The 23,709-nt window shown below is 38.7% G+C and overlaps 2 protein-coding genes across 3 annotated transcripts in view; both read right to left on the reverse strand.

The window, feature by feature from the left end:
• LOC18094937 (thaumatin-like protein 1) overlaps positions 1–23,709 on the reverse strand; it is a 70,340-nt gene that overhangs the window by 38,593 nt on the left and 8,038 nt on the right. The window lies entirely within an intron of this gene.
• LOC112328691 (uncharacterized) lies at positions 754–17,089 on the reverse strand. Its single transcript, XM_052456556.1, has 8 exons — positions 16,988–17,089; positions 16,869–16,957; positions 14,324–14,600; positions 9,408–9,462; positions 9,082–9,180; positions 8,064–8,997; positions 4,414–7,626; positions 754–4,198 (listed from the first exon to the last, which is right to left on the reverse strand). Exons 1-8 carry the CDS (start codon positions 17,087–17,089, stop codon positions 754–756), a joined length of 8,214 nt encoding a protein of 2,737 aa, XP_052312516.1.

Consider the following 23,709-nt stretch of genomic DNA (forward strand, 5'->3'; position numbering starts at 1 on the left):
CATCTTACCTCGTGGAATGAAGCAATGCTGGTTCACAATTCCTATCATTTTCCATAGTTTCGTTGACCTGAGATTTTGTACTTCAGCAGTTCCCAAAAAACTTGGAAATTTATTTTGTCTTTCGTCACGCCTTTTCCTGCCAGGTTAGTGTTATGACAATATAACATGCATGTTTTTTTGTTACCTATTTTGGAAACATAGGTCCCCCTTTCTGTTGTAGACTTATTGAGCTCTTGTTTCCACTTGTTTTGTCCGACTTGTCCTCTTAAAACAAAATATGCTCCACGCGCTATACTTCCTATCCTTTTGGTGAAGAGATCTTTGGTTCCTTATGGGGCCCTTTATTGCTCCACTGAGTATTGTCTTTTTATTATTATTTTAAAAGGAAAACTCAAAAGATTTGGTTGTTCATGAAAACTGAAACTTCAATGCAATTGGCAATTCTCATAAGAGACGCTTTTTCTAGAAATTTTTATGATGATACCCCTTTTGGCTTTGGTTCACTATGGACCCCTATGTGCACTTCGTACACTTCTTGCCCCCAGTGTGGTGTGCATAAATACGCCAAGTTTAGATTTGATTTGGTTCCCTCCAATTAATGGAGTCATTTCCTTAGTCATGTGTAAGAAAAGAGTTTGTTTAAGTAAAAGATTTCAAATGCTATGAGATCATGCTTTTTATGAAAAAAGGTTTTTTTACAAAGGAAATTCATGGCCAAACTTTATTTTATTGATTGGGAGATTACAGAATACATCAAGCGTAATATTTCCTTACAGAGTCAGAATTCACTGGCCTAACTAGATCTTCTCCATCCATTCTAGATAACAGCAAAGCTACTCCCGAGAACGCTTTCTTCACCATGTAAGGGCCCTCATAGTTCGGCGCCCATTTACTCTGATCTTCTCCTGGTAAAGGCAATATTTTCTTCAGTACGAGATCTCCTTCATGGAATCCTCGAGGTCGAACCTTTTTGTCGTATGATTTGGCCATCCTTCTTTGGTAAAGTTGATGATGACAGATTGCAGCTATCCTCTTTTCACTGATCAGATTCAGCTGTTCATATCTAACTTTTGCCCATTCTACCTCTTCCAGCTCAGAATTTACCAGTACTCTCAATGAGGGGATTTCCACTTCTAAAGGCATAACCGCCTCCATTCCATATACCAACGTGTACGGGGTGGCTCCTATTGAGGTTCGGACTGCGGTGCGATACGCATGAAGGGAAAATGGCAACATCTCATGCCAATCCTTATAGGTGACTACCATCTTCTGAATAATCTTTTTGACATTCTTGTTAGCAGCTTCTACCGCACCATTCATCTTTGGTCTATACGGCGAAGAGTTGGAATGCTTGATTTTCCATTTAGCGCAGAGTTCTATTATCATCTTGCCATTGAAATTCTGGGCATTATCAGTTATAATCTTTTCTGGTGGACCATATCGACAAATCAAATCTCTCTCAATAAATTTCTTCACTACTTTTTGCGTCACATGAGCAAATGACCCGGCTTCTACCCATTTTGTAAAGTAGTCGATAGCCACGAGAATAAACCTATGACCATTGCTGGCTTTTGGGTTTATAGGTCCAATCACATCAATTCCCCACTTCGCGAAGGGCCATGGAGATGTCAAGTTAAATAGAGGAGTTAGAGGGGCATTGATTTTGTCACTGTATACTTGGCACTTATGACATTTTCGGACATAGTCGATGCAATCCTTTTCTAATGTCATCCAGAAGTAACCGGCTCTTTGTATCTTCCTAGCCATCACGTGTCCATTAGCATGGGTTGAGCAAATCCCTTCATGGACTTCTCGTAACGCGCTTTTTGCCTCAAATTCATCCAAACATCTCAACAAAGTCCCGTCGAATGATTTCTTATACAAAATCTCCCCATCAAGATAAAAATCCATTGCCAACCTCCTCAAGGTCTTCTTGTCGATTTTGGATGCCCCCATGGGATATGCCTGGTTTTGGATGAAATTCTTGACATCATAGTACCAAGGGTTTCCATCCACTTCTCTTTCGACTGAGCAACAATGAGCTGGGTTATTTCTGATATTGATGTGTACTGGTTGTACCCTGTGCCCGAAGTCTATTTTGGCCATAGATGCTAGTGTAGCCAAAGCATCTGCAAACTGGTTTCCTTCCCTTCCTAGATGGGTGAACTCTATTTCCTCAAATTCTCCAGCCAGTTTAGATAGGTATTCTTGGTAAGGCCTTAACTTCTCTTCCTTGGTTTGCCATTCTCCTTTTACTTGACAAATGATCAGCATTGAGTCTCCATACACATCTATCTTTCTGATGTTTAGCTCCAATGCAGCCTCAAAACCGAGAATGCAAGCTTCATACTCAGTCGTGTTGTTGGTACACCCGAACTGTAGCTTAACTGAAACCGGATACTGCTTCTTATCAGGAGAGATTATCACCGCACCCGCTCCGTTACCACATACATTTACAGCACCATCAAAGTACATAATCCACCAATCTGATTTCTCTTCCTCGATTGCAAGCACATCTTCATCAGGAAATTCAAAGTCTAATGATTCATAATCTTCCATAGCATGGTCAGCCAGGTGATCGGCAATAATACTCCCTTTTACAGCTTTCCTTGTCATATATATTATGTCATACTCAGCCAATAGAACTTGCCATCTTGCAATTCGGCTCGATAAATAGGGCTTTTCACAAATGTACCTCAACGGGTCTAATTTGGAAATTAACCACGTAGTGTGATACAACATATACTGACGTAATCTCTTTGCAGCCCATGTCAGTGCGCAACACAACTTCTCAATCACAGTATACTTAGACTCACATTCCGTGAACTTCTTGCTCAGGTAATAAATGGCCCTTTCCTTCCTTCCGGTTTCATCGTGTTGCCCAAGCACACATCCCATTGCTGTTTCTGTTACTGTTAGGTACAATATCAATGGCCTTTCTGGTATAGGAGGAACAAGCAGGGGTGGATTTAACAAGTACTGCTTGATTTTCTCAAAAGCCTCTTCGCACTCTTCATTCCAATTTCCAGGGTTCTTCTTCCTTAACAAACGAAAGATCGGGTCACAAGTCGTGGTTAATTGGGATATAAATCGAGCAATGTAATTCAACCTTCCTAAGAAACCTCTCACATCCTTCTCAGTCTTGGGAGGTGGCATAAATTGAATAGCCTTTACTTTGTCGGGATCCACTTCTATCCCTTTATCACTCACCACAAATCCCAACAACTTCCCAGATTTCACCCCGAACGAACACTGTGCCGGGTTAAGTCTCAACTTATATTTCCTTAATCTTTCAAACAATTTCTTCAATATTTGGACATGATTCTCTCCCTCTCTAGATTTAGCAATCATGTCATCCACGTATACTTCAATCTCTTTGTGCATCATGTCATGAAACAAAGTCACCATAGCCCTTTGGTAGGTGGCCCCAGCATTCTTTAAACCAAATGGCATGACTTTGTAGCAAAATGTTCCCCATGGTGTTACAAAGGTTGTCTTCTCTTTATCCTCTTGCGCCATTTTTATCTTATTGTAGCCCGAAAATCCATCCATAAAGGAATATGTGGAGCTACGTGCTGCATTATCAACTAACATATCTATGTGTGGTAGAGGAAAATTATCTTTAGGGCTAGCCCGGTTTAAGTCCCTAAAGTCCACACAAACTCTGATTTTACCTTCCTTTTTGGGTACCACCACTATGTTTGACACCCATTGTGGATACTTGACTACTTCCAAAAAACCAGCGTTCCATTGTTTTTCAATTTCTGCTTTTACTTTGATTAAGACCTCCGGATGAGTTCTCCTCAACTTCTGCTTAATCAGTTTGCATCCTTCCACCAGTGGTATCCTATGTACTACGATATCCGTATCCAAACCAGGTATATCCTCGTAGGACCAAGCAAAGACATCTATGTAATCTCGAAGCAGTGCAATCAATTCTTCCTTCTCTTCAGGGGTGATCAAAGTCCCTATTTTCAGCTCTCTCTTGATTTCTTCATTACCCACATTTATGGTTTCAAGTTCCTCTTTAGCGGGCCTCCAAGCCTGTTCATGCTGTTCTATTAATTTTGTGAATTCACTTATGTTTTTCTCCTCCCATTCCTCATCTTCTACAGCTACTATGTATTCTTTAAAGTTTGGCCATTCATTCTCAATGTAAAGTGCAGGTGTTGTTGTGGAGGATCCACTTTCAGGGTTCCTGAAAGCGGGAAGTGATGTGTAAATGCACAGTAAGACATCAAGATGAATTTTGAAAATGCATGATCTCATTAAAAGGAAAAGATTGGCTCAAAAACAAAAATAAAATCCAATTGACATCTTGAGCTTCGATTGTCAATGAAAAAAAAAAATAGAAAGAAAAAAAAAGGCAAACAACATAGATAAAATTATAATCTAATAATCATTGTTGATTACATTTTGAGAACCAATGGAGCTTCTTGGGTCTCCCAATTCTGGAACTTCTCTCCTTCGGCTAGCTTTCGAATGAAAGTCTTGGCGGTAAATTCTTCCAGAGTGTAGATGGTTAATTGCGGTAGCTCTTCATCCCTTCTTCCGGATTCAATCTTCTTAGCAATGTCCTCGACTTGATCTCCCTCCAAAGTGTTTATGTTCATTGAAAAAAACTTCTGAAGAAGGTTTCCATGTCCCTTATCAGGTTGCATCACATATGCGGCCTTTGGAAAAGAAATCCTGATTGGAGGGATAGCTAAGCTTTCTTCTTCAGGCTTCCTTCCTTCAATCCTAGCCATTCTTTTCTCCCTTCTTGCACCAGCAGCTCGCTTGTAATCCTCTTTCTTGGGCTTATAATCAAGCCCAAACCTCTGTTCTGTAGCTTTCAGCTTGATTATATCAATCCATTCAAGTCTTCCTTTCTTGATGTCATATGGGCAAGGAATCTTGTGTTTCAAAAAGCTTTTAGCGGCTATTTTGGTGGCCTCCGAGATTTCTGGTTTCCTCACCACAGTGTTCTCGGGCACCCACTCGATATTCACAACTTCAAATGCATGAAGGTTTCCATCCTTACAATCTTCGGCTTCGATGAATGGAACCGCCACATTTCTTACCATTGATATAGTCTCCTCAGCCTTAACAGTAACCAGAACACCATTGGCAATGTACTTCAAACATTGATGCAGTGAGGAGGTGACAGCTCCCGCAGAATGTATCCATGGCCTTCCTAACAACATACTATAGGAAGGGTGGATATCCATCACTTGAAGGGTTACTAGAAAGACTTGTGGACCCACAGCTAGTTCGACCTCAATTGTCCCTATCACTTGCCTTGGCGAGCCATCGTACGCTCTAGCCGTCATCACACTGGGTTGCATATGTGAGGGATCTACTGGCATTTCATCCAGCATATGCCTTGGTAACACATTAAGGGCTGAGCCGTTATCGATGAGAACTTTACCAATGAGACAATCTTTGCATCGAACCGTGACATATAAGGGCTTGTTATGTCCCGTTCCTTCAGCGTCAAGTTCATCTTCCGTGAAATATAAGTAATTAGCAGCATGGATCCTCCCTACTAGATGCTCCATAGTTTTTTGTTCAATATCTTGGGGTACGTAGGCCTCATTCAGTACTTTTTGCAAAGCATTACGATGCGGCTCGGAGCTAAGTATTAATGACATGATGGAGATCTTGGCAGGGGTCTTCTTCAACTGATCCACTATACAATACTCACTATGCTTCATCAATTTCAGGAACTCATTTGTTTCTTCCTCAGTCACAGGTTTATTTACCTCGAGCTCTTTATCGAGGTCCAATACCTCCTTGCCTTTAGCCTTTCTTTGCTTCTCTAGTTCTTCAGGTGTGAAACAACGACCACTCCGAGTTAGCCCACTTATCTCATTTTGGAACAATGACAAAGGAGTTTCGACATTCGAGGTATAACCATAATCTCCAGGCATCGCTCCATAGTCTACTTTGTTTGCATACGAGGGCTTAGTTAATACCAATTTCGAGAGCCCATTAGCTGTTGATTGGACTCTACATTTCCCCCGATTCTCTATCATCTCTATCTCTTCATTATCTTTTACAGCCCCAATCCTTAACTCTCCTAAAGTCAGCATTCTCACAACCTTTTGATGAAACTCAATGCATTCATCAATGTGATGCCCTTTCTTTCTATGGAATGGGCAAAAATCATCTTCCCTTATGCAATGTTCAGATGGTTTCTCCAAATGTCCAGATTGTACCAACATTTCATACAGCCTTGCCATGGTCACTCTCAGCACCTTCTCTTTACTACCGACCTCCATAGTATTCACTCCACTACCACCTACAGCATGTTTGGGTAGAGGGTTTGAATTCACATTAGGCGAATCTTCAAAAGTGACCCTTCCGATTTTGATCAACTGCGATACCCTTTTCTTAAAAGCTACGCAGTTTTCGATGTTGTGACCCGTATTACCAGCATGGTATTCACAAGTCAACTCGGGGTTGTACCAGGTAGGGAAAGGCGGTTGCATAGGAGGTAATGGTAGGGGAGCTATCTGCCCAATACTTAGTAACTTGGCATATAACTCCTTTAGGGTTATTGGCAAAGGTGGTAATTGTTCTTCTAGTTGTCGGTTGTCTCTCCTTTGGTAATTGTTTTGGCTATTGGTGGGGAATTTTGTTTGATGGGGTTGGTTTGGGACGGAGGGTTTGGAAAAGTTGATGCTAGTGATTTGGGAGGTAGGTATTTGGTAGTTTTGGTAGTTTTTTCCTCTCCCTTTATAACTGTCTTCTAGGTTATTTACCTCAATTTCCTTCTTCTTCCCAACAAAACCCCTCTTCTCTATAGGTTCCGCAATTCTCCCACTTCGGATTCCTTGCTCAATCCTTTCAGCAATTCGCACAGCATCATAGAAATGTTGGGCTGAGCTACCCATAAGATGCTCATAGTATGGGGCCCTAAAAGTATTGGCAAACAACGTTACCATCTCCGTCTCTATTAGTGGAGGTTGTACATTGATAGCTTGGTCTCGCCACCTCTGAGCATAAGCCCTCACGGACTCTTGAGTTCCTTTCTCCATGGTAATTAGACTGGTCCTATCAGGAGCAATCTCAAGATTGAACTTGTATTGTTTTAAGAAAGCATCTGCCAGATCTGTCCATTTCTTGATCCTAACGTTGTCCAGCCTCATATACCAGCTGAGGGCCGATCCTATCAAGCTATCTTGGAAGAAGTAAATTAGCAACTTATCATCGTGGATAACTTCTGCCATCTTGTTATAGTAGGAACGAAGATGGGTCTTTGGGCATTCCATCCCGGTATACTTAACAAACTCCGGCACTCTGAACTTCTTTGGAATTACGATGTTAGGTACCAAACATACTTCAGCGGCCCTAATTGGGTCAAATAAATCATTTCCTTCAACTGCCCTTAGCCTCTCTTCTAGCGCAGTCCATTTATCATACCCAACATGATCAGAGAATCTGACGTCCTGTGGATCCTCGTTTGTTAAATCCATTGTAATAGGGATTTGGATGGGCCGAGTGGGATTAGGATGCTGCTTATGTGGTGTATTTGCCCCCATGTTTATAGGTGCGACAAGGATTTGAGCTGCTGCTGGTGCTTCATCAGTTTGAGTAGACGTTCCCTCTCCATCTTTGGCTCTCAACATTTGCTCAAGCAAACTGGTCAGGTGCGCCACATCATTCCGAACTCCTTCAAGTTCCCTTTGATACTAAGCTTCTGGTTGTGACCTTTCTTCATTTTCCATCCTTTTTCTTTGTCGAGTGTTGTGGATTCTAGAAGGGGGACCTATGTTTCTTAGTCTGCAGATGCGTGTATAGATGTATGAGAAAATGCATGATTGAGAATGCTTTGTATATTAGGTATGGATGCAACCTTCTTGTGAACGAATAATAGCCACCACCTTATAAACATAGGTTCTTTTGTCACATTGCTAGGAGTACTGCCTTTGAAGTCGTTTGCTTGAATCATATTCACCAAGAGACAGATTTTGCATAAGAAGATGGGTCAACGCCCTTTTCATTAATGCTTGATAAGTTTATTACATTAATAAATAAAAAGGAAATACAAAATTTATTAATCCCTTTCCTCCACAAACTCTCTAGCCAAAGGTAAGAAGGCAAAACCACGGTTCTCAATCTTCCCTAGAAAGACATCGGTTTCAGCTAGGCTTCGGCGATAGCGAATGATATCCCCTCCCACATTCCGCGCATTAATTCTAATAATTCGAGCATGTGCAGCAGCTTCATCCATTTGCTCATCTGTCTTGGTCATCTTTTCTATGAGCAACATATTGGTTCTGTTCAAAGCAGTGTTGTTGGCGTCGATTTGATCCTTGTGTTTTTCCATTGCTGCTAGCTTCTCGTCCAAATACTTCACCTTTTCACGTTCCTTATCAAGTTTTATCCTCATAACTTTTATCTCATTCCTCTTAACCGCTAATTCTGTTTCAAAAGCCTCAAAACCTTTCCTTTTATTATCTTTTTTTGCAATCCCCATTAAACGGCTTTCCAACTCCATATATTTCTTGTTCAAATCCTCATACTTCCCAATCCTATCCATCAATTCAAACTGGACTTGTGCAAATTTTTCTTGGAAATATTCTGCACTTCCTTGGCAATCGTTAAAGTCAATCTCCATTGCTTCAAGTTCAGAGCAACTTTGCATCCAATCCAAACTCATCCCTCTTAGCTCCTTCTCACTCTTTTCCCTAGCAATCTTCTCCTCACCCAGCTTTAACTCAAGCTTTGTTATTCGCGCATCTCTAGATTGTATTTGCTCATCTAGAAATGCTCTCCTTTTATCTTCTTTTAGCATCATTTCTTCCAACATTGCCTTATCTTTTCTGCTTTTGCTCAACTCTGTCCGAAGTTTTTCCACTTGTCTTCTCAACTCCTCTTCATTATTGACCCTTTTCCTCTTAACAGACTCTTCTATAGTTTGGGGAGATTTAGCCTCTACACAAGGCATGGCTAAAGCAGCTAAGTCTCTCCATCTTGCATATCCTTCGCTTGCACTTGGATCCTTTAAACCTTCTATCTCAACCAAAACCAGATGCTTCCAATCTTGTTTGATGATCTCCAAAACTTCTTGTGCAATGGGATCTTTGAACAAACCAAAGAATTGAGCAATTCCCATAGTCCTTGGAACAAACTGCATGCCCCCAAGTTGCCTTACCACCAGGGCAGGAGCATAACTTACATAACCTGTAATCCCTACCAATGGTACCCAACGTCTTTGTCCACAACTCATTAGGACTTTCACTATCGTTACCCATGGGGCTCTCCACTTAAAATCACTATTAGGCAAACCTTCTAATTTGTCAACCCAACCTTGGTTGTCTAGATCCACCCATTCTTCTTCTTCTACTAACTTCAGGGGTCTTTGGGTGAACCACCAAAAATTATTGAAGACAGGTTTTTTTTGTTTCGATATGGCTAACCATCCAGATATACAACAACTGCGTGCAGCATCTCATTGCCCCTTTTCCGGTCCTCCTACAATGATTAAGCGTCAAGATGGTTTCAGCTAAAATCGCAGCCACTGGATTGATTTGTGTATTCTCATACTCTACATAAGCAGCAGCGGCCTCCAAACTCACTAAACCCGTCTGACTTGGAAACAACACAAGGCCAAATATGCCCAAGGCAATCAATCTCTCTTTTTCTAATCCTGACTTCTTTTCCAGTTCAATTTCTAGCATCCTCCATTTCAGACCGGTAGCATTCTTTTCCAAAAACTTTTCCAAGTTGGAGATTCTGAGCAGTTTTGACAGTTCGGGGATGATCTTGTCAGATCTCAAAGGCAAATAAATCCGATACAGATTGTTTGGAAACTCAGTCAACATCCCATATTCCTCCATAGTGGGACATAGGTCTATACTTCCAAAAGAAAAACACCGGTAGTCTGGATCCCAAAAATGAACTATGGCTCGCACAGCTGGGCTTAAAACTTCTACCCTTGCAATTTCCATCAAACGTCCGTATTTATTAAAAAATGCATCCTTATCCACATTCTGAAAGTGAGTCGTTAACTTGTTCACCTCATTCATAATGCAATTCAGGTTCTTGATTGGTGACAGTTTCTTAGCATCGCTTCTAAGGCAGTCTCCTTCAGTCAATTGTGACAGTTCAGAATTTTTCCCATATTCTATGATGGAAAATTTAGCAATGGTGGCCATTTCGTTCACAAGTCCTGCAATTCAAAATGCCTTGGGGTTAGACTTGTTTTGATACAAAAGATATTATGGATCATACAACCTAAGGATAGGTTCTAGTTCCTTTACGTGAGACATAGGGTAGGTTTACTACTTGGTCTCTAAAAAAGGGTCTCTTGCTGTCCCAGTGATCGCCCTCGTAAAGGCAATATGGGGGTTCAGCAGATAGTGGGATGGCACATGTACCAATCACTATCAGTCTAAACACTCAGCAAAAAGTTGGGGTTTACACAAACTTAAACCTTGACTCAAGTCATAAGGCAAGCTGCTAGTTCCCCACTTAGCTTAAAGTTAAATGTGTGTGCCCTCAAAAAAAAAAAAAATAATAAAGTGATGCATGATTATACCATGTATGACAGAATGTAAAGATGCATGCTAAAGCTTTTAAACAAGGTATCATTCATATAAGAAAACAAAAATCAATAACACATAGCATAAACAAACAAATTACCAAGCCTAGTCCTAAGTCCCCAGTGGAGTCGCCATCCTGTCGCACCCTCGCGGCGGAGCGCGGCGTCGCGGTGACCATCGATTGATTTCGGGGTCTTTTTGTGTAAAGGAGTCGCCACCTAGTATTATGGTCACTAGGAAACCTAACTGGTCTTTCAGAGATTCTAAGGCAAGGGACTGGTTGCGTAAAGGGAAGGTATTAGCACCCCTAGTACGCCATACCTAAGGTAAGCTGCTTAGTATTTGGTTTGTCTTATAATTGCTATGGTGTTGATGTTTTCTAATCCCATCAGTTTTCTAGGTTTTGATTCAAACTAAATTTATTAGGATAGAAACCCAAGGAAGTTCCATGTGCTTTAAAAGCTCATTTTCCCCTTAGTTTTTCAAGGGTTTGCGACTCATAAATCGCAAGGAGGAGGGGCAAAAATTTAGAAATCTAGGGTGCTTTAAAAACCTATTTTTTTTGTCTTAGTGTTTTAACTCTCACAGCTCGTAAATCGTGGAAAAAAAATTTGAAATGTCCTCGATTATAATCAAGGCTTCTTTCAAGGATGTGTGCGGATTTATTACTCCCAATAATATTTTGGATATTCGTCCTTTAAGGATTTCTTTATCCAAACATTAGCGGTGAATAATAGATGAATTCCCCTCAAAATAAGATTTTTATATTTTTTGGAATATTGGCCAATACCCTTTGGAGTTTTACAAACATGTTGTAAAATCCAGAAATGCAAGAAAAACAATTTTTGGTGTTTAAGAAATCCATGCGAAAACACATTTTCGAAACTTCCAATGTTTTTTTGTGTATAAAAAAAAGAGCGTTCAAAACATGTTAGGGTATTGGCCGTATGCAACACGCAAGAAAATATTTTTTATTTGATCGAAACATAAGCATCACGGTAATCACAAATAAAGACAACAAGTCATCACATATATTTCAAAAAAAATCATAAGCCTTAAACATTTCAGTTAAAATAAAGCAGGAGAAAAATAAAAAAAGAAAAGCGCTCCAAAGCCAAAACTCATCAAATAGAATTTGATCCATCAAATCACTCAGAGCCTAAACATAGCATGACCTATTATTTTCGACAGAAAAAAAAAACAAAAGAGTCCATATCACGTAAAAAAAAAACAACCCTTTGAACCCAATCCTATAGCAAAACCCCTGACTCCTTTTTCTGTCTGTGTTAAAAACCCAAACTGCGCCTAAAAGCCAACTATTCCTATGCAACATTCTAACAGAGAGCACTCGGACAAAGAAATGAAGGAATAATGAAGACCCTTAAAGTTTAAAATTCCTCTCAATAAGAGAGCAAAACAAACGCAACTCTAACATATATAAAAAAATCTTAACTCAAAGACACGGGAGGGACAGTGGGCAAGCATGCAAATTTGTAGCTAAGATAGAAAACGAAGGTGCAAAACCAGAAGACAAAACAGTTTTTAAACATCAAAAACAAGGACCTGCAGGTCTCACTGAAATGTCTTATTGCAGCAGCTGAAATCAAAACCAAACGAACGTTGCTGACAGAGTTTAGAGCAAAACCCGACTCACGCCTCTCCTTTTTCAAAGCAATGCAGGTCTTACTGAAATGCTTTACTGCAGCAGCTAAATATAAACCAAATGAACGTTGCTGTCAAGGCTTAGCAGCAAAGCTCCCTCTCCGTCTTGTCTTTTTTTCCTCCTCTTTCCTCACAGTAACTCAAGAATGCAAGAAAGAAACTCTCTCTGTTTTTCTGCTTTTTTTCTACTGCCTCTCTCTTGCGTTTTTCTTGTCTTTCTTTTCCTATCCTCTCTCCCGTTCTCTCTTTTTCTCTTATTTTTCTGCTCCCTTTTTTTGCTATTTTTTTGCTCTCTTTTTGCCGCCCCTTGCTAGGTCATTAGAGGGGTTTATATATAGTCTAGAATATCTCTATTTAGGAAAGATTTAATGCATTAATTCTAGGACATAAATCCCTACTGATTTGCAGTAAAAAAACGCAAAAGGAAGCTGCAATATTCTGATTTTGTGCTGGTGCTTTACGTCTGATTTCTTTCCAGTTTTAGAGGAGGGTGTGGCTATTTTCTTTCCTTCCATAGGGCCAGCTGCTCCCTTTCAAATGAGGCAAGAAAAAACGTGGTTGCAGCTCCAAAATTCAGGCATGATGATAAAGGAAAAACAGCAGGAATTTGCAGCAAAAAAAAGGAAAGAAATCAGATGGAGGGTGCAGCTGCAAAGTCTCATTTTCCTTATTCGGTGTGGAAAACTTCCTGTCATTTATGATGATCCAGCCCCCTCTCCAGCTTTCAATATCCTTCTTCAATTCAATCCCTCATTTTAACAATTTTTGATTCAGTCCTGGGTCCAAAAAAAATCCTTCGAATCAGCCCCGCGAACTTGGGCTATATCCTTCCCGCGGCAGAATTTTCTGTCCTCACGTTAGATATTCAAATGGGAATATCTTGAGCTTCTGATATCAAAATCAAGTGATTCAAAAGCCCAAATTCATCTACACGTCTAGGACTAAAACTTTAATGAAGAAGTCGAAGTGAGATAAAATCTTTTTACAGAACAGAAACTGGCAGTAATCTAGTTGGTCAAAAGGAATCTCCGGGTCTAACTCAAAAACTGACGAATGTCGAGAATCCTGATATGACTGAGAGTATGAACTAAGAACGAAAATCACAAAAACTAGGCCAAAAATAGAGTTTCTTTAGTGTAGACTCGGGTCAATATCCTTCTCGCGGCAGAATTCTCTGCCTTCACGTTAGATATTCAAACGGGAACATCTTAGGCCTCTGATATCGAAATCAAGTGATTCAAAAGCCCAAATTCATCTACGCGTCTAGGACTACAACTTTGATGAAGGAGTTGAAGTGAGATAAAATCTTTTTACAGAACAGAAACTGGCAGTAATCTAGTTGGTCAAAAGGGATCTCTGGGTCTAACTCAAAAACTGACGAATGCCGAGAATCCTGATATGACTGAGAGTATGAACTAAGAACAAACATCACAAAACTAGGCCAAAAATAGAGTTTTTTTAGTGCAGACTCGGGTCAATATCCTTCTCGCGGCAGAATTCTCTACCTTCACGTTAGATATTCAAATGGGAACATCTTGAGCCTCTAATATTGAAATCAAGTGATTCAAAAGCTCAAATTCATCTACGCGTCTAGGACTACAACTTTGATGAAGGAGTTGAAGTGAGATAAAATCTTTTTACAGAACAGAAACTGGTAGTAATCTAGTTGGTCAAAAAGGTTCTTGATCTGACAATACTGAGCATCCAAATCTAAATGAGAATCTGCTCTAAGAACAATGATCCCTAGGACCTAATAAAGGTGTACGTCAATTTTTCAATATGTAATGAGTGACAGGATATACCTAGGATGGTCAGATATCGTACGAAACTGAGTCAGAATCAGAGCCTAAGTTGGAACCAAAAAAATTGCGACAGCAGCAGAACTATTTTTTTAGTGCAAATTCTGAGGGATTTATTCAACCTTAAAGACCAGATAAAAAATAATGAATTTAGCATTATGAAGACTCCTGATCAAACTAAGAAAACCTGATGATTTTGGTAGTAAAGGGGAAGGATAAAAAGAGCAGAAAACAACTCAAACAAGGTTTTAAAATATTTCTTTATGTGCCTTTGTCAATCTTTTGGTGAATATGAGCTAAACTCCTACACTCTGTTCAAAAGAGGTATACACTGTCTTCAGCACGTGGGGTCCAAAATTGAGTAACAACAACTGTTTCTACTCCATTCTGCAACGTTGATTTTGCTACTGCTTCAACATTTTCTGCTATTTTCTTTGCTATTGTTTCATCTTCCCTGCAATTATCTGCTATCAACTTCTGTTTTCTACTCATCTTCTGTAATATGGATCCTTTGTTTTTTGCTACAGTTGGCACCACTAGCAGTCCTTCTTCTCCCAACATTAATGTTGTCACGCTTCCCTCTACTGCGACAGCAGCTGTTATTCCACTGCCAAATACACAGCAGGCCATCAACCTCAAACTCACCAATTCCAATTATTTATTTTAGCGTATGCAAATGAAGCCATATCTGATTGGCTAAGGGTGTTCTCGTTTGTCGATGGCTCGTATTCTTACCCTTCTCTGCTTGATCTGTCCAGTCACTCTACTGTCACCTCTACAAACATTAATTCTGGTCCTTCCTAAATGTTTCTCTCATGGAAACAACAAGATTAACTCATACTCAATGCTTTACTCTCATCCTTCTCCATTGATGTTCTTCACCTTGTGGTGGACTGCCCAACTGCAGCAAGTGTTTGGAGCACCCTTGAAAGTACCCTTACCTCTCCATCCAACTCTAGGATTATGCAATTATATGGCTCTCTTCAGGATCTTCATCAAGGTGATGATATTGTCACTCTCTACCTGCAGAAAGCTAAAGGCTTATTTGACGAACTAGCCGTAGCAGGCAGGCCTATCTCCTTCACTGACTTCAATCTCTATGTTTTTCGAGGCCTTCGCGATGAATTTTGAGATTTGGTTACTAGTCTGTTGACCAACGTTAAGCCTCATCCATACTCTGAGCTCCATAGTTACTTGTCTACACATGAATTTTTACACATGAGCTCTCTTCAATCCATTCCAGCTACTGCACCGTTGCTACCCACACCCTCCCTCTACATATGCTGCACAACGTGCCTTTGTTGGATTTAATGGCAGTGGCTCCTCTTCTTATTGGGGTAGAGGAAGAAGAGGAGGCTGGAGAGGTAACTTTTGCAGCAATTATAACCAGTACCCTAGCCAGCCTTACTATGGAAACAGTGGGAGCTCCTCCTAGCAGAACATAGGAGCTACGACATCAACAAAAACAAGGAGGGCAACACCAGTGGCCTCGACAGATTAGATGCCAACTTTGCAGCAACATCGGACACTCTGCACAACAATGTTCTTAGCTTGTGCATAATGGGAATCAAGCTTCAACCAACCTCTCCTTTAGTGATGCTTTAACAACAAATCCTATCACTTGGTTCCCCGATACAGGTGCGAATCAACATGTTACTTCGAACATTGTCGGTATGACACATGCAGACCCTTATCTTGGTAATGATCAATTGTATGTTGGTGATGGCAAGACACTTATTATATCTAATACAGCTCATAAAATTTTGCATGCTCTAAAACGAACCTTTACTTTGTCTAATATTCTACATGTTCTAAAAATTAAGAAAAGACTCTTATCTATTCAACAATTTTGTCATGAAAATTGTGTCTTTTTTAGTTTCACTCTTTTTTTTTTCTATATGAAGGATCTTATATCCAAGATAGTGTCTTCCCCAGGCTTTTCTATCTACCTTTGCTGATGTTTGGCATCGTCGTCTCGATCATCCCAGCTCTCATGTTCTAAGTCTCTTAGCGTCAAATAAAAAGGTTGTTTGTACTTCTTGTCCTTTAAATTTTCAATGTCAAGCTTGTCCGTTAGGCAAATCATCTCGTCTGTCTTTAGGCCCTACAGGTCATCAAACATCTGCTCCTCTTGAACTTGTTTTTAATGATGTGTGGGGCCTTACTCCTATGTTATCTTCGGATGGTTTTTGTTATTTTTGTTATTTTTATGGATGCACATACAAATTTTATCTGGTTTTATCCTCTTGTCCTCAAATTTGATGTCTTCAATATGTTTCATCTCATCAATTTCAAGTCTTCGTCGAACGACAATTCTCTCGAAAAATTAAATTTGTTCAAACTGACTAGGTGCTAAATATCGTAAATTAAATTTATTCTGTAAAACCATTGGTATTCATCATCACCTCATATGCCCACATACGCTTGAACAGAATGGTATTGTTGAGCGTTGTCATCGTCACAATGTTGAAACTAGTCTTACCCTTCTTGGTCAATGTAAGGCACCTTTAAAATTTTGGACTTATGCTTTTGAAACCTCTGTTTACCTCATTAATTGTATGTCTACACCAGTTTTGCGCAATAAATCCCCTTTTGAATGTCTGCTTCGTCAACCACCTAATTGATTTTTTATGTACTTTCAGATGTTTATGTTTTCCCTTCCTTCGACCTTATAATGCTCATAAGTTAGACTATCGCTTTACTACATGTGTGTTCTTAGGCTATAGTTCATCTCATCTAGGGTATCATTGTCTGGACTTATTGTCTCTACATCTCCCGTCATCTTCGATTTAATGAACAAGTGTTTCCATTTCTCGAGTCTGCCCATCTCCCTCCACCCACCAGCCATACCCATCCGCCTACCACTGTCACACACCTTCCCTCACTCACCATCTTTCCGTCTACCACACCATCAGCCCCACCACCAATTTCCTTTAACCCTGATGTCCCCTTATCACCATCTGCCTCCATATATGTTGATCATTTTGCAAGTACAGAGTCTGCAACACCAGTGTTGTTTGTGTGTGCGTCTCCTCCAGCTGCTGTCTCTCCAGCACGGTCATCCAGCTCTTCCTCTCCATCCAAATCATCTACCATGTCTTCACCAAGTCTGGACCTCTGTGTTGATTTGTCCAGTTATACTCTTGTGTGGCACCGTCCCCTATTCAAACCCCTGCTCCTTCAGCACAGCGACAACACCCTATGGTGCTGAGTCCCAGATATAACAGGACTGCCAACATCACTTCAGTCGCTTATTCTTCCTCATAACCTCCAGCTTCACGGGTAATGTCTCCCTCCACTCTCAAACCTCTTACTTTTAAGGAGGCCGACCGTTTTATTTGTTGGCATACTACCATGAAGTCATAAATTGCAGCTTTACATGCCAATGGTACCTGGTACCTTTTGATCCCTCCATGAATGTGGTTGGCTATTGATGGTTGTATAAAATAAAGTGTTAAACTAATGGTGTTATTGACCACTATAAGGCTTGCTTGGTTGCGCGCGGGTTCACTCAACAGGAAGGCATTGATTACTCAAAAACCTTTAGTCTTGTTGTTAAACCAACTACTGTTCGATTAGTTCTCACTATTGTCATGTCCAAAGGATGGCAGATTCAACAACTTGATGTCCACAATGCCTTCCTTTTGTAGACTCTACTTTGCGAAATCATGTTTGTCTTCTTCACATGTCTCTATACGGTCTAAAACAAGCCCCTCGGGCTTCGTACACCCACCTGAGTGACTTCCTTCAGATTATTGGTTTTCAGGCTTCCAAGGTTGATACCTCTCTCTTTGTTCTGACAAGGAATCATGATATTTGCTATTTATTTCTCTATGTCGATGACATCCTACTTAATGGTAACAACTTTGCCTTAATTCATCGCCTTATTACCTTACTGAGTTCAAAATTTAAGCTATGTGACTTGGGTAATGCTTATTATTTTTTGAGAGTTAAGGTCACTCCTACTAGTGTGGGACTCATACTGAGTCAGCATAAGTATGTTCTTGATATTCTTTGTCATGCTGGTATGTCATCTTGTAAACCTGTCGATACACCAGCCTTTGTTTCTAAGCTTGATCTTTCGTCTACTATGTTATTCTCGGATCCCACTCGCTTTTGATAAATTGTTGGTGCTCTTTAGTATCTCACATTTACTAGACCGGACATTTGTTATGTTGTTAACAAGGTTTGTCAGTTTATGCATACTCCTACTAAGAGTCATTGGGCTGCTGTTAAACGTATCTTACGCTACTTTAAAGGTATGTCATCTTATGGCATCCACCTTACTCGTGGCTCCTCTTTATCACTTCATGGGTTCACTGACGCAGTTAGAGCGGGGAGTGTTGATGATCGAAAATCTACTCGAGGATATATTGTTTTTCTTAGTACCACACTTGTTTCATGGAAATCTGGAAAGCAATGCACTGTTGCTTACTCCTCCACTGAAGCAAAGTATAAAGCTTTGGTTGATGGTACTGCTGAGGTTCTTTGGTTACACTATCTTCTGACAGATCTGTGTTTTCCCCTAGTTCTGTTACTACTATCTAGTACGATAATTTGGGTGCTACTTATGTATTTGCTAATCTGATTTTTTATGCTTAAACAAAAGATGTTGAAGTTGATTATCACTTTGTTCGTGACCGGATGACCAAAAAGGAGATTCAGATTTGCTTCATCTCCTCCAAAGATCAATTAGTAGATGTTCTTACTAAGCCACTCTCTTACTCTATATTTGCTCTTTTATGTTCCAAGCTTCATGTGGATAACTCACCTTCAACTTGAGGGGGTGTATTATGGAATGTGTTAGAATAGGAAATATTGTATTATTAATGTATTGACTTATTATGTGTAATATGCTACACCATAACACATGTACTACCCTAATTATATAAATAGCAGAGGTGGCAATCTGACATGATCAAAAGATTGATGTCTTATCCCAAGTGCAGGAGTATCGAAGTAATAAATAACTCAGCAAGACCGAGGTCGAACCACAGGGAGGTGAACTATATAAAATTATAAATAATAAATGAAAAGGAGTTGAAAAGAACTTTTGAGATGTGATATTGATGTAAGGATTAAACAATGATAAAACAATTGTCAATGTTAAAGGACCCACTAATGGTATTTCAAACAAGTATAGTATAAACTCTTTTTATTACTCAACTGAAAACCACACACAAAGGAGGTTCCAATCGAATTATAAATTCTTAACATGATTATATTAATTATCTTATTTGAGTAATGTTAATACTTGTAAATGTAGTCAGGTATTCATGATTATTTCTTGCCCTGTTCTCCTGAGAGATACATTGTGTTCCCTAGTTTGCTTGTTGTTTGGCTTGTTGCTGGATGTGGCTTGCTGGTTGCTGGTTGCTGGTTGTTGCTTGCTCCTCTCTGCCTTGCTTGTCAGGCCTGTTGATTGCTATTTGGCTTGTAGCTTGTTGCTTTTACTGTAGAAGCCTGTTCCCCCTTTTTGGGATGTTTGGTTGGTCTGCTGGATCGGATCTTCTGTTTGTATAAGGGCGCATGTTCCCTAGTGATTTTCGGTGTGCTTGTCCTGGGGAGGCTGTTCCCCTGCACACGCCTTTGTGTTGTACTTGTTTTGCAAGCTAAGCTTGCTTTGGTTTCTTTGCTTTATGGTCCGGTTGCTTGTTCAGGGGAGGCTGTTCCCCAGCACAAGCCTTTTGTTTTCTTATGTTCAGCAAGATCTTCTTGCTTTAGTTTTCTAAGGGCATATGTTCTCCTTGGCTGCTGCTGCTGCTGTCTGTAATGTTCTGCTGGTTTCCAGCTTGTATTGCAAGCTTGTCTTGCTATTTTCGATCTATATACTTCTTACATTTGATAAATAAAAAAAACAAATCAAGTTCCTTTCATAGCATAGGTGTTGGTTATACCATATAGTTGGCTATGAAAGGGTCAAGTATTTGTTGCACCTAGGCTTCTACACCACAAATCTAGATTAACCATTTAACAAGCAAGGTATTAAGAGTGAGTAAGACAACAAATACGAAACATGTTGGTATCAAACATTAAAATCCATGTTGAGTTTATATTATACTTATTCTTACACCATTAGTGTATCCTTTTCACCTTGACAAAATTAACTTAGCTAAACATCATGAAGAAGAAAAACATAAATAAACAATATAAGAACATGAACATGATATAAGTTAACTAAGAATAGTAAAGAAAATGGAAAGCATAAACAAGAGATTGATATAACATAAAATAAAACTTGAACATTAAAATAAAAAGAGAGAGAGTGATCTTGATCTGAAAACCAAAATGTCTAAATGTATGGTAAATGCCTCCTTTTATAGGCTAAAATTCAGAACTATTGATTTGATGACTAATTATTGAGTGGATGGCCACCTCTTGACTTGGTGACAACCATTGTCTTCTTGTCTGAACAAAACATCATTGCTAACGTTAGAATTTAAACAGATAGTCTACATGAACATTCTGGGCATTTGTCTCAGCTTTCCAACAAAACAAGAATGAGCTCATTTGGATATCTAGAACTCTAGATATGAGCTGAACATTGAACAGTGTTTGGGCTGCAAGACAGATTCCAACTTCTCTTTTGTTGCTACAATTTGAACTTGAAAATGACCCATTTGAATTTGGACTCTTCATTAAAGTTTTAGGCCTATGTCTTAGCTTTCCATCCATATAAACCAGACCTAAATCCAAGTTATACAGCTCCAGTTATGATCCAATAACCGAATGGTGTTCCAGTTTGAATTGAACCATCATCTCTTCTTTAAGCTTAGCCCTCTTTTTGTCTTTTTACTTTCAATAGTTAAACACATCAATCAATCCTTTAAATTGAGAGATTTGCCTGCATTCAAAATGAGCATTTACCATAAATCAAAGATATCTTATGTTATCGTGCTTGCTATTATAAAACATGCTCAAGTTAGGGAATTTAATGATATTTTAAGTCCAATATGATGATATAAAACCTTAATGAAAATGCACTTTTAAGTACTAATAACTATCTCATTAGGTCAAGCCTCTCAATTATCACAAACCTTGTTTCAGCTATAAATATTTCATTTTCTTACTAACCTCACTTTCAACTTTCTTTTTAAACTCTAAAACTTTGCTAAGGTTTTAGATCTTTCTTTCATGAAATGCACCGGACATACCTGGGGTAGTCAATGATAAATGTCACCACCATATAGAGATATCCACTGATTGATGCCTCATTTATTTTTCCAATACATCTAGGTGGATGAGCTTTATGTTAGTGTATATATTTAATTTATTAATAAAGATTTTTTTTATTTTTAATATTCATCAAATATTTGATTAATGAATCTAATATTTGATAATAAGTCTAGAGTAAGGATAAATTCATTAAGACAAAAATGCTTCGCAAAAAAAATTATAAAATTGTCTTGATCTGAAACAAAATTTAAGCATTATAAATATAAAAAGAGAGAGAGAACAAAAGCATAATCTTGATCTGAAAACTAAAATATCTAAATACATAATAAATATCTCTTTTTATAGATGAAAATTTAAAACCAAGATCCCACCAGCATCCTTGGCAGAATTTACTCTAAGCGGTGATGGTGGGAAAGATTATTACTATATAAGCCTTGTTGATGGCTTTAACATCCCAATTTCGGTAACCCCGCAAGGAGGTTCTCCTGGCTGCAGTTCTACAAGCTGTGCAGCTAACGTGAATGCTGTTTGTGATCCTAGTTTAGCAGCGAGGGGGCCAGATGGGACTGTGATTGCCTGCAAGAGCGCGTGTTTGGCATTTAACCAGCCGCAGTACTGCTGCACAGGAGAGTACAGTACACCTGACAAATGTCCTCCTACCCAATATTCGATGATCTTCAAGTAGCAGTGTCCTCAAGCTTATAGTTATGCTTATGATGATAAATCGTGCACGTTTACTTGAAGATCACAAACAGCATTCACGTTAGCTGCACAGCTTGTAGAACTGTGCAGCCAGGAGAACCTCCTTGCGGGGTTACCGAAATTGGAATGTTAAAGCCATCAACAAGGCTTATATAGTAATAATCTTTCCCACCATCACCGCTTAGAGTAAATTCTGCCAAGGATGCTGGTGGGATCTTGGTTTTAAATTTTTACCTATAAAAAAAATATTTATTATGTATTTAGATATTTTAGTTTTCAGATCAAAATTATACTCTTGTTCTCTCTTTCTCTTTATATTTGTAATGCTTAAATTTTGTCTCAGATCAGGACAATTTTATATTTTTTTTTGTGAAGCATTTTTGTCTTAATGAATTTATCCTTACTCTAGACTTATTATCAAATATTAGATTCATTAATCAAATATTTGATGAATATTAAAAATAAAAAAAAATCTTTATTAATAAATTAAATATATACACTAACATAAAGCTCATCCACCTAGATGTATTGGAAAAATAAATGAGGCATCAATCAGTGGATATCTCTATATGGTGGTGACATTTATCATTGACTACCCCAGGTATGTCCGGTGCATTGCATGAAAGAAAGATCTAAAACCTTAGCAAAGTTTTAGAGTTTAAAAAGAAAGTTGAAAGTGAGGATAGTAAGAAAATGAAATATTTATAGCTGAAACAAGGTTTGTGATAATTGAGAGGCTTGACCTAATGAGATAGTTATTAGTACTTAAAAGTGCATTTTCATTAAGGTTTTATATCATCATATTGGACTTAAAATATCATTAAATTCCCTAACTTGAGCATGTTTTATAATAGCAAGCACGATAACATAAGATATCTTTGATTTATGGTAAATGCTCATTTTGAATGCAGGCAAATCTCTCAATTTAAAGGATTGATTGATGTGTTTAACTATTGAAAGTAAAAAGACAAAAAGAGGGCTAAGCTTAAAGAAGAGATGATGGTTCAATTCAAACTGGAACACCATTCGGTTATTGGATCATAACTGGAGCTGTATAACTTGGATTTAGGTCTGGTTTATATGGATGGAAAGCTAAGACATAGGCCTAAAACTTTAATGAAGAGTCCAAATTCAAATGGGTCATTTTCAAGTTCAAATTGTAGCAACAAAAGAGAAGTTGGAATCTGTCTTGCAGCCCAAACACTGTTCAGTGTTCAGCTCATATCTAGAGTTCTAGATATCCAAATGAGCTCATTCTTGTTTTGTTGGAAAGCTGAGACAAATGCCCAGAACGTTCATGTAGACTATCTATTCAAATTATGACATTAGCAATGATGTTTTGTTCAGACAAGAAGACAATGGTTGTCACCAAGTCAAGAGGTGGTCATCCACTCAATAATTAGTCATCAAATCAATAGTTCTGAATTTTAGCCTATAAAAGGAGGCATTTACCATACATTTAGACATTTTGGTTTTTAGATCAAGATCACTCTCTCTCTTTTTATTTTAATGTTCAAGTTTTATTTTATGTTGTATCAATCTCTTGTTTATGCTTTCCATTTCCTTTACTATTCTTAGTTAACTTATATCATGTTCATGTTCTTATATTGTTTATTTATGTTTTTCTTCTTCATGATGTTTAGCTAAGTTAATTTTGTCAAGGTGAAAAGGTTACACTAATAGTATAAGAATAAGTATAGTATAAACTCAATATGGACTTTAATGTTTGATACTAACATATTTTGTATTTGTTATCTTATTCACTTTTAATACTTTGCTTGTTAAATGGTTAATCTAGATTTATGTTCTATAACCCTTGGTACAAAAAATACTTGGTA

The sequence above is a fragment of the Populus trichocarpa genome, chromosome 1 (genome assembly GCF_000002775.5).
Source record: "Populus trichocarpa isolate Nisqually-1 chromosome 1, P.trichocarpa_v4.1, whole genome shotgun sequence".
NCBI classification, from domain to species: Eukaryota; Viridiplantae; Streptophyta; class Magnoliopsida; order Malpighiales; family Salicaceae; genus Populus; species Populus trichocarpa.

Coding starts and splice junctions, on each gene's coding strand:
- LOC112328691 (XM_052456556.1), bottom strand. CDS start 17,089: ATGGTAGATGATTTGGATGGAGAGGAAGAGCTGGATGACCGTGCTGGA. Junction 9,463..14,323: donor CCCCACGTGCTGAAGACAGT/GTATACCTCTTT, acceptor TAATCATTGTAG/GAGGACCGGAAAAGGGGCAA. Junction 7,627..8,063: donor TTCTTACCTTTGGCTAGAGA/GTTTGTGGAGGA, acceptor GCACCTGACCAG/TTTGCTTGAGCAAATGTTGA.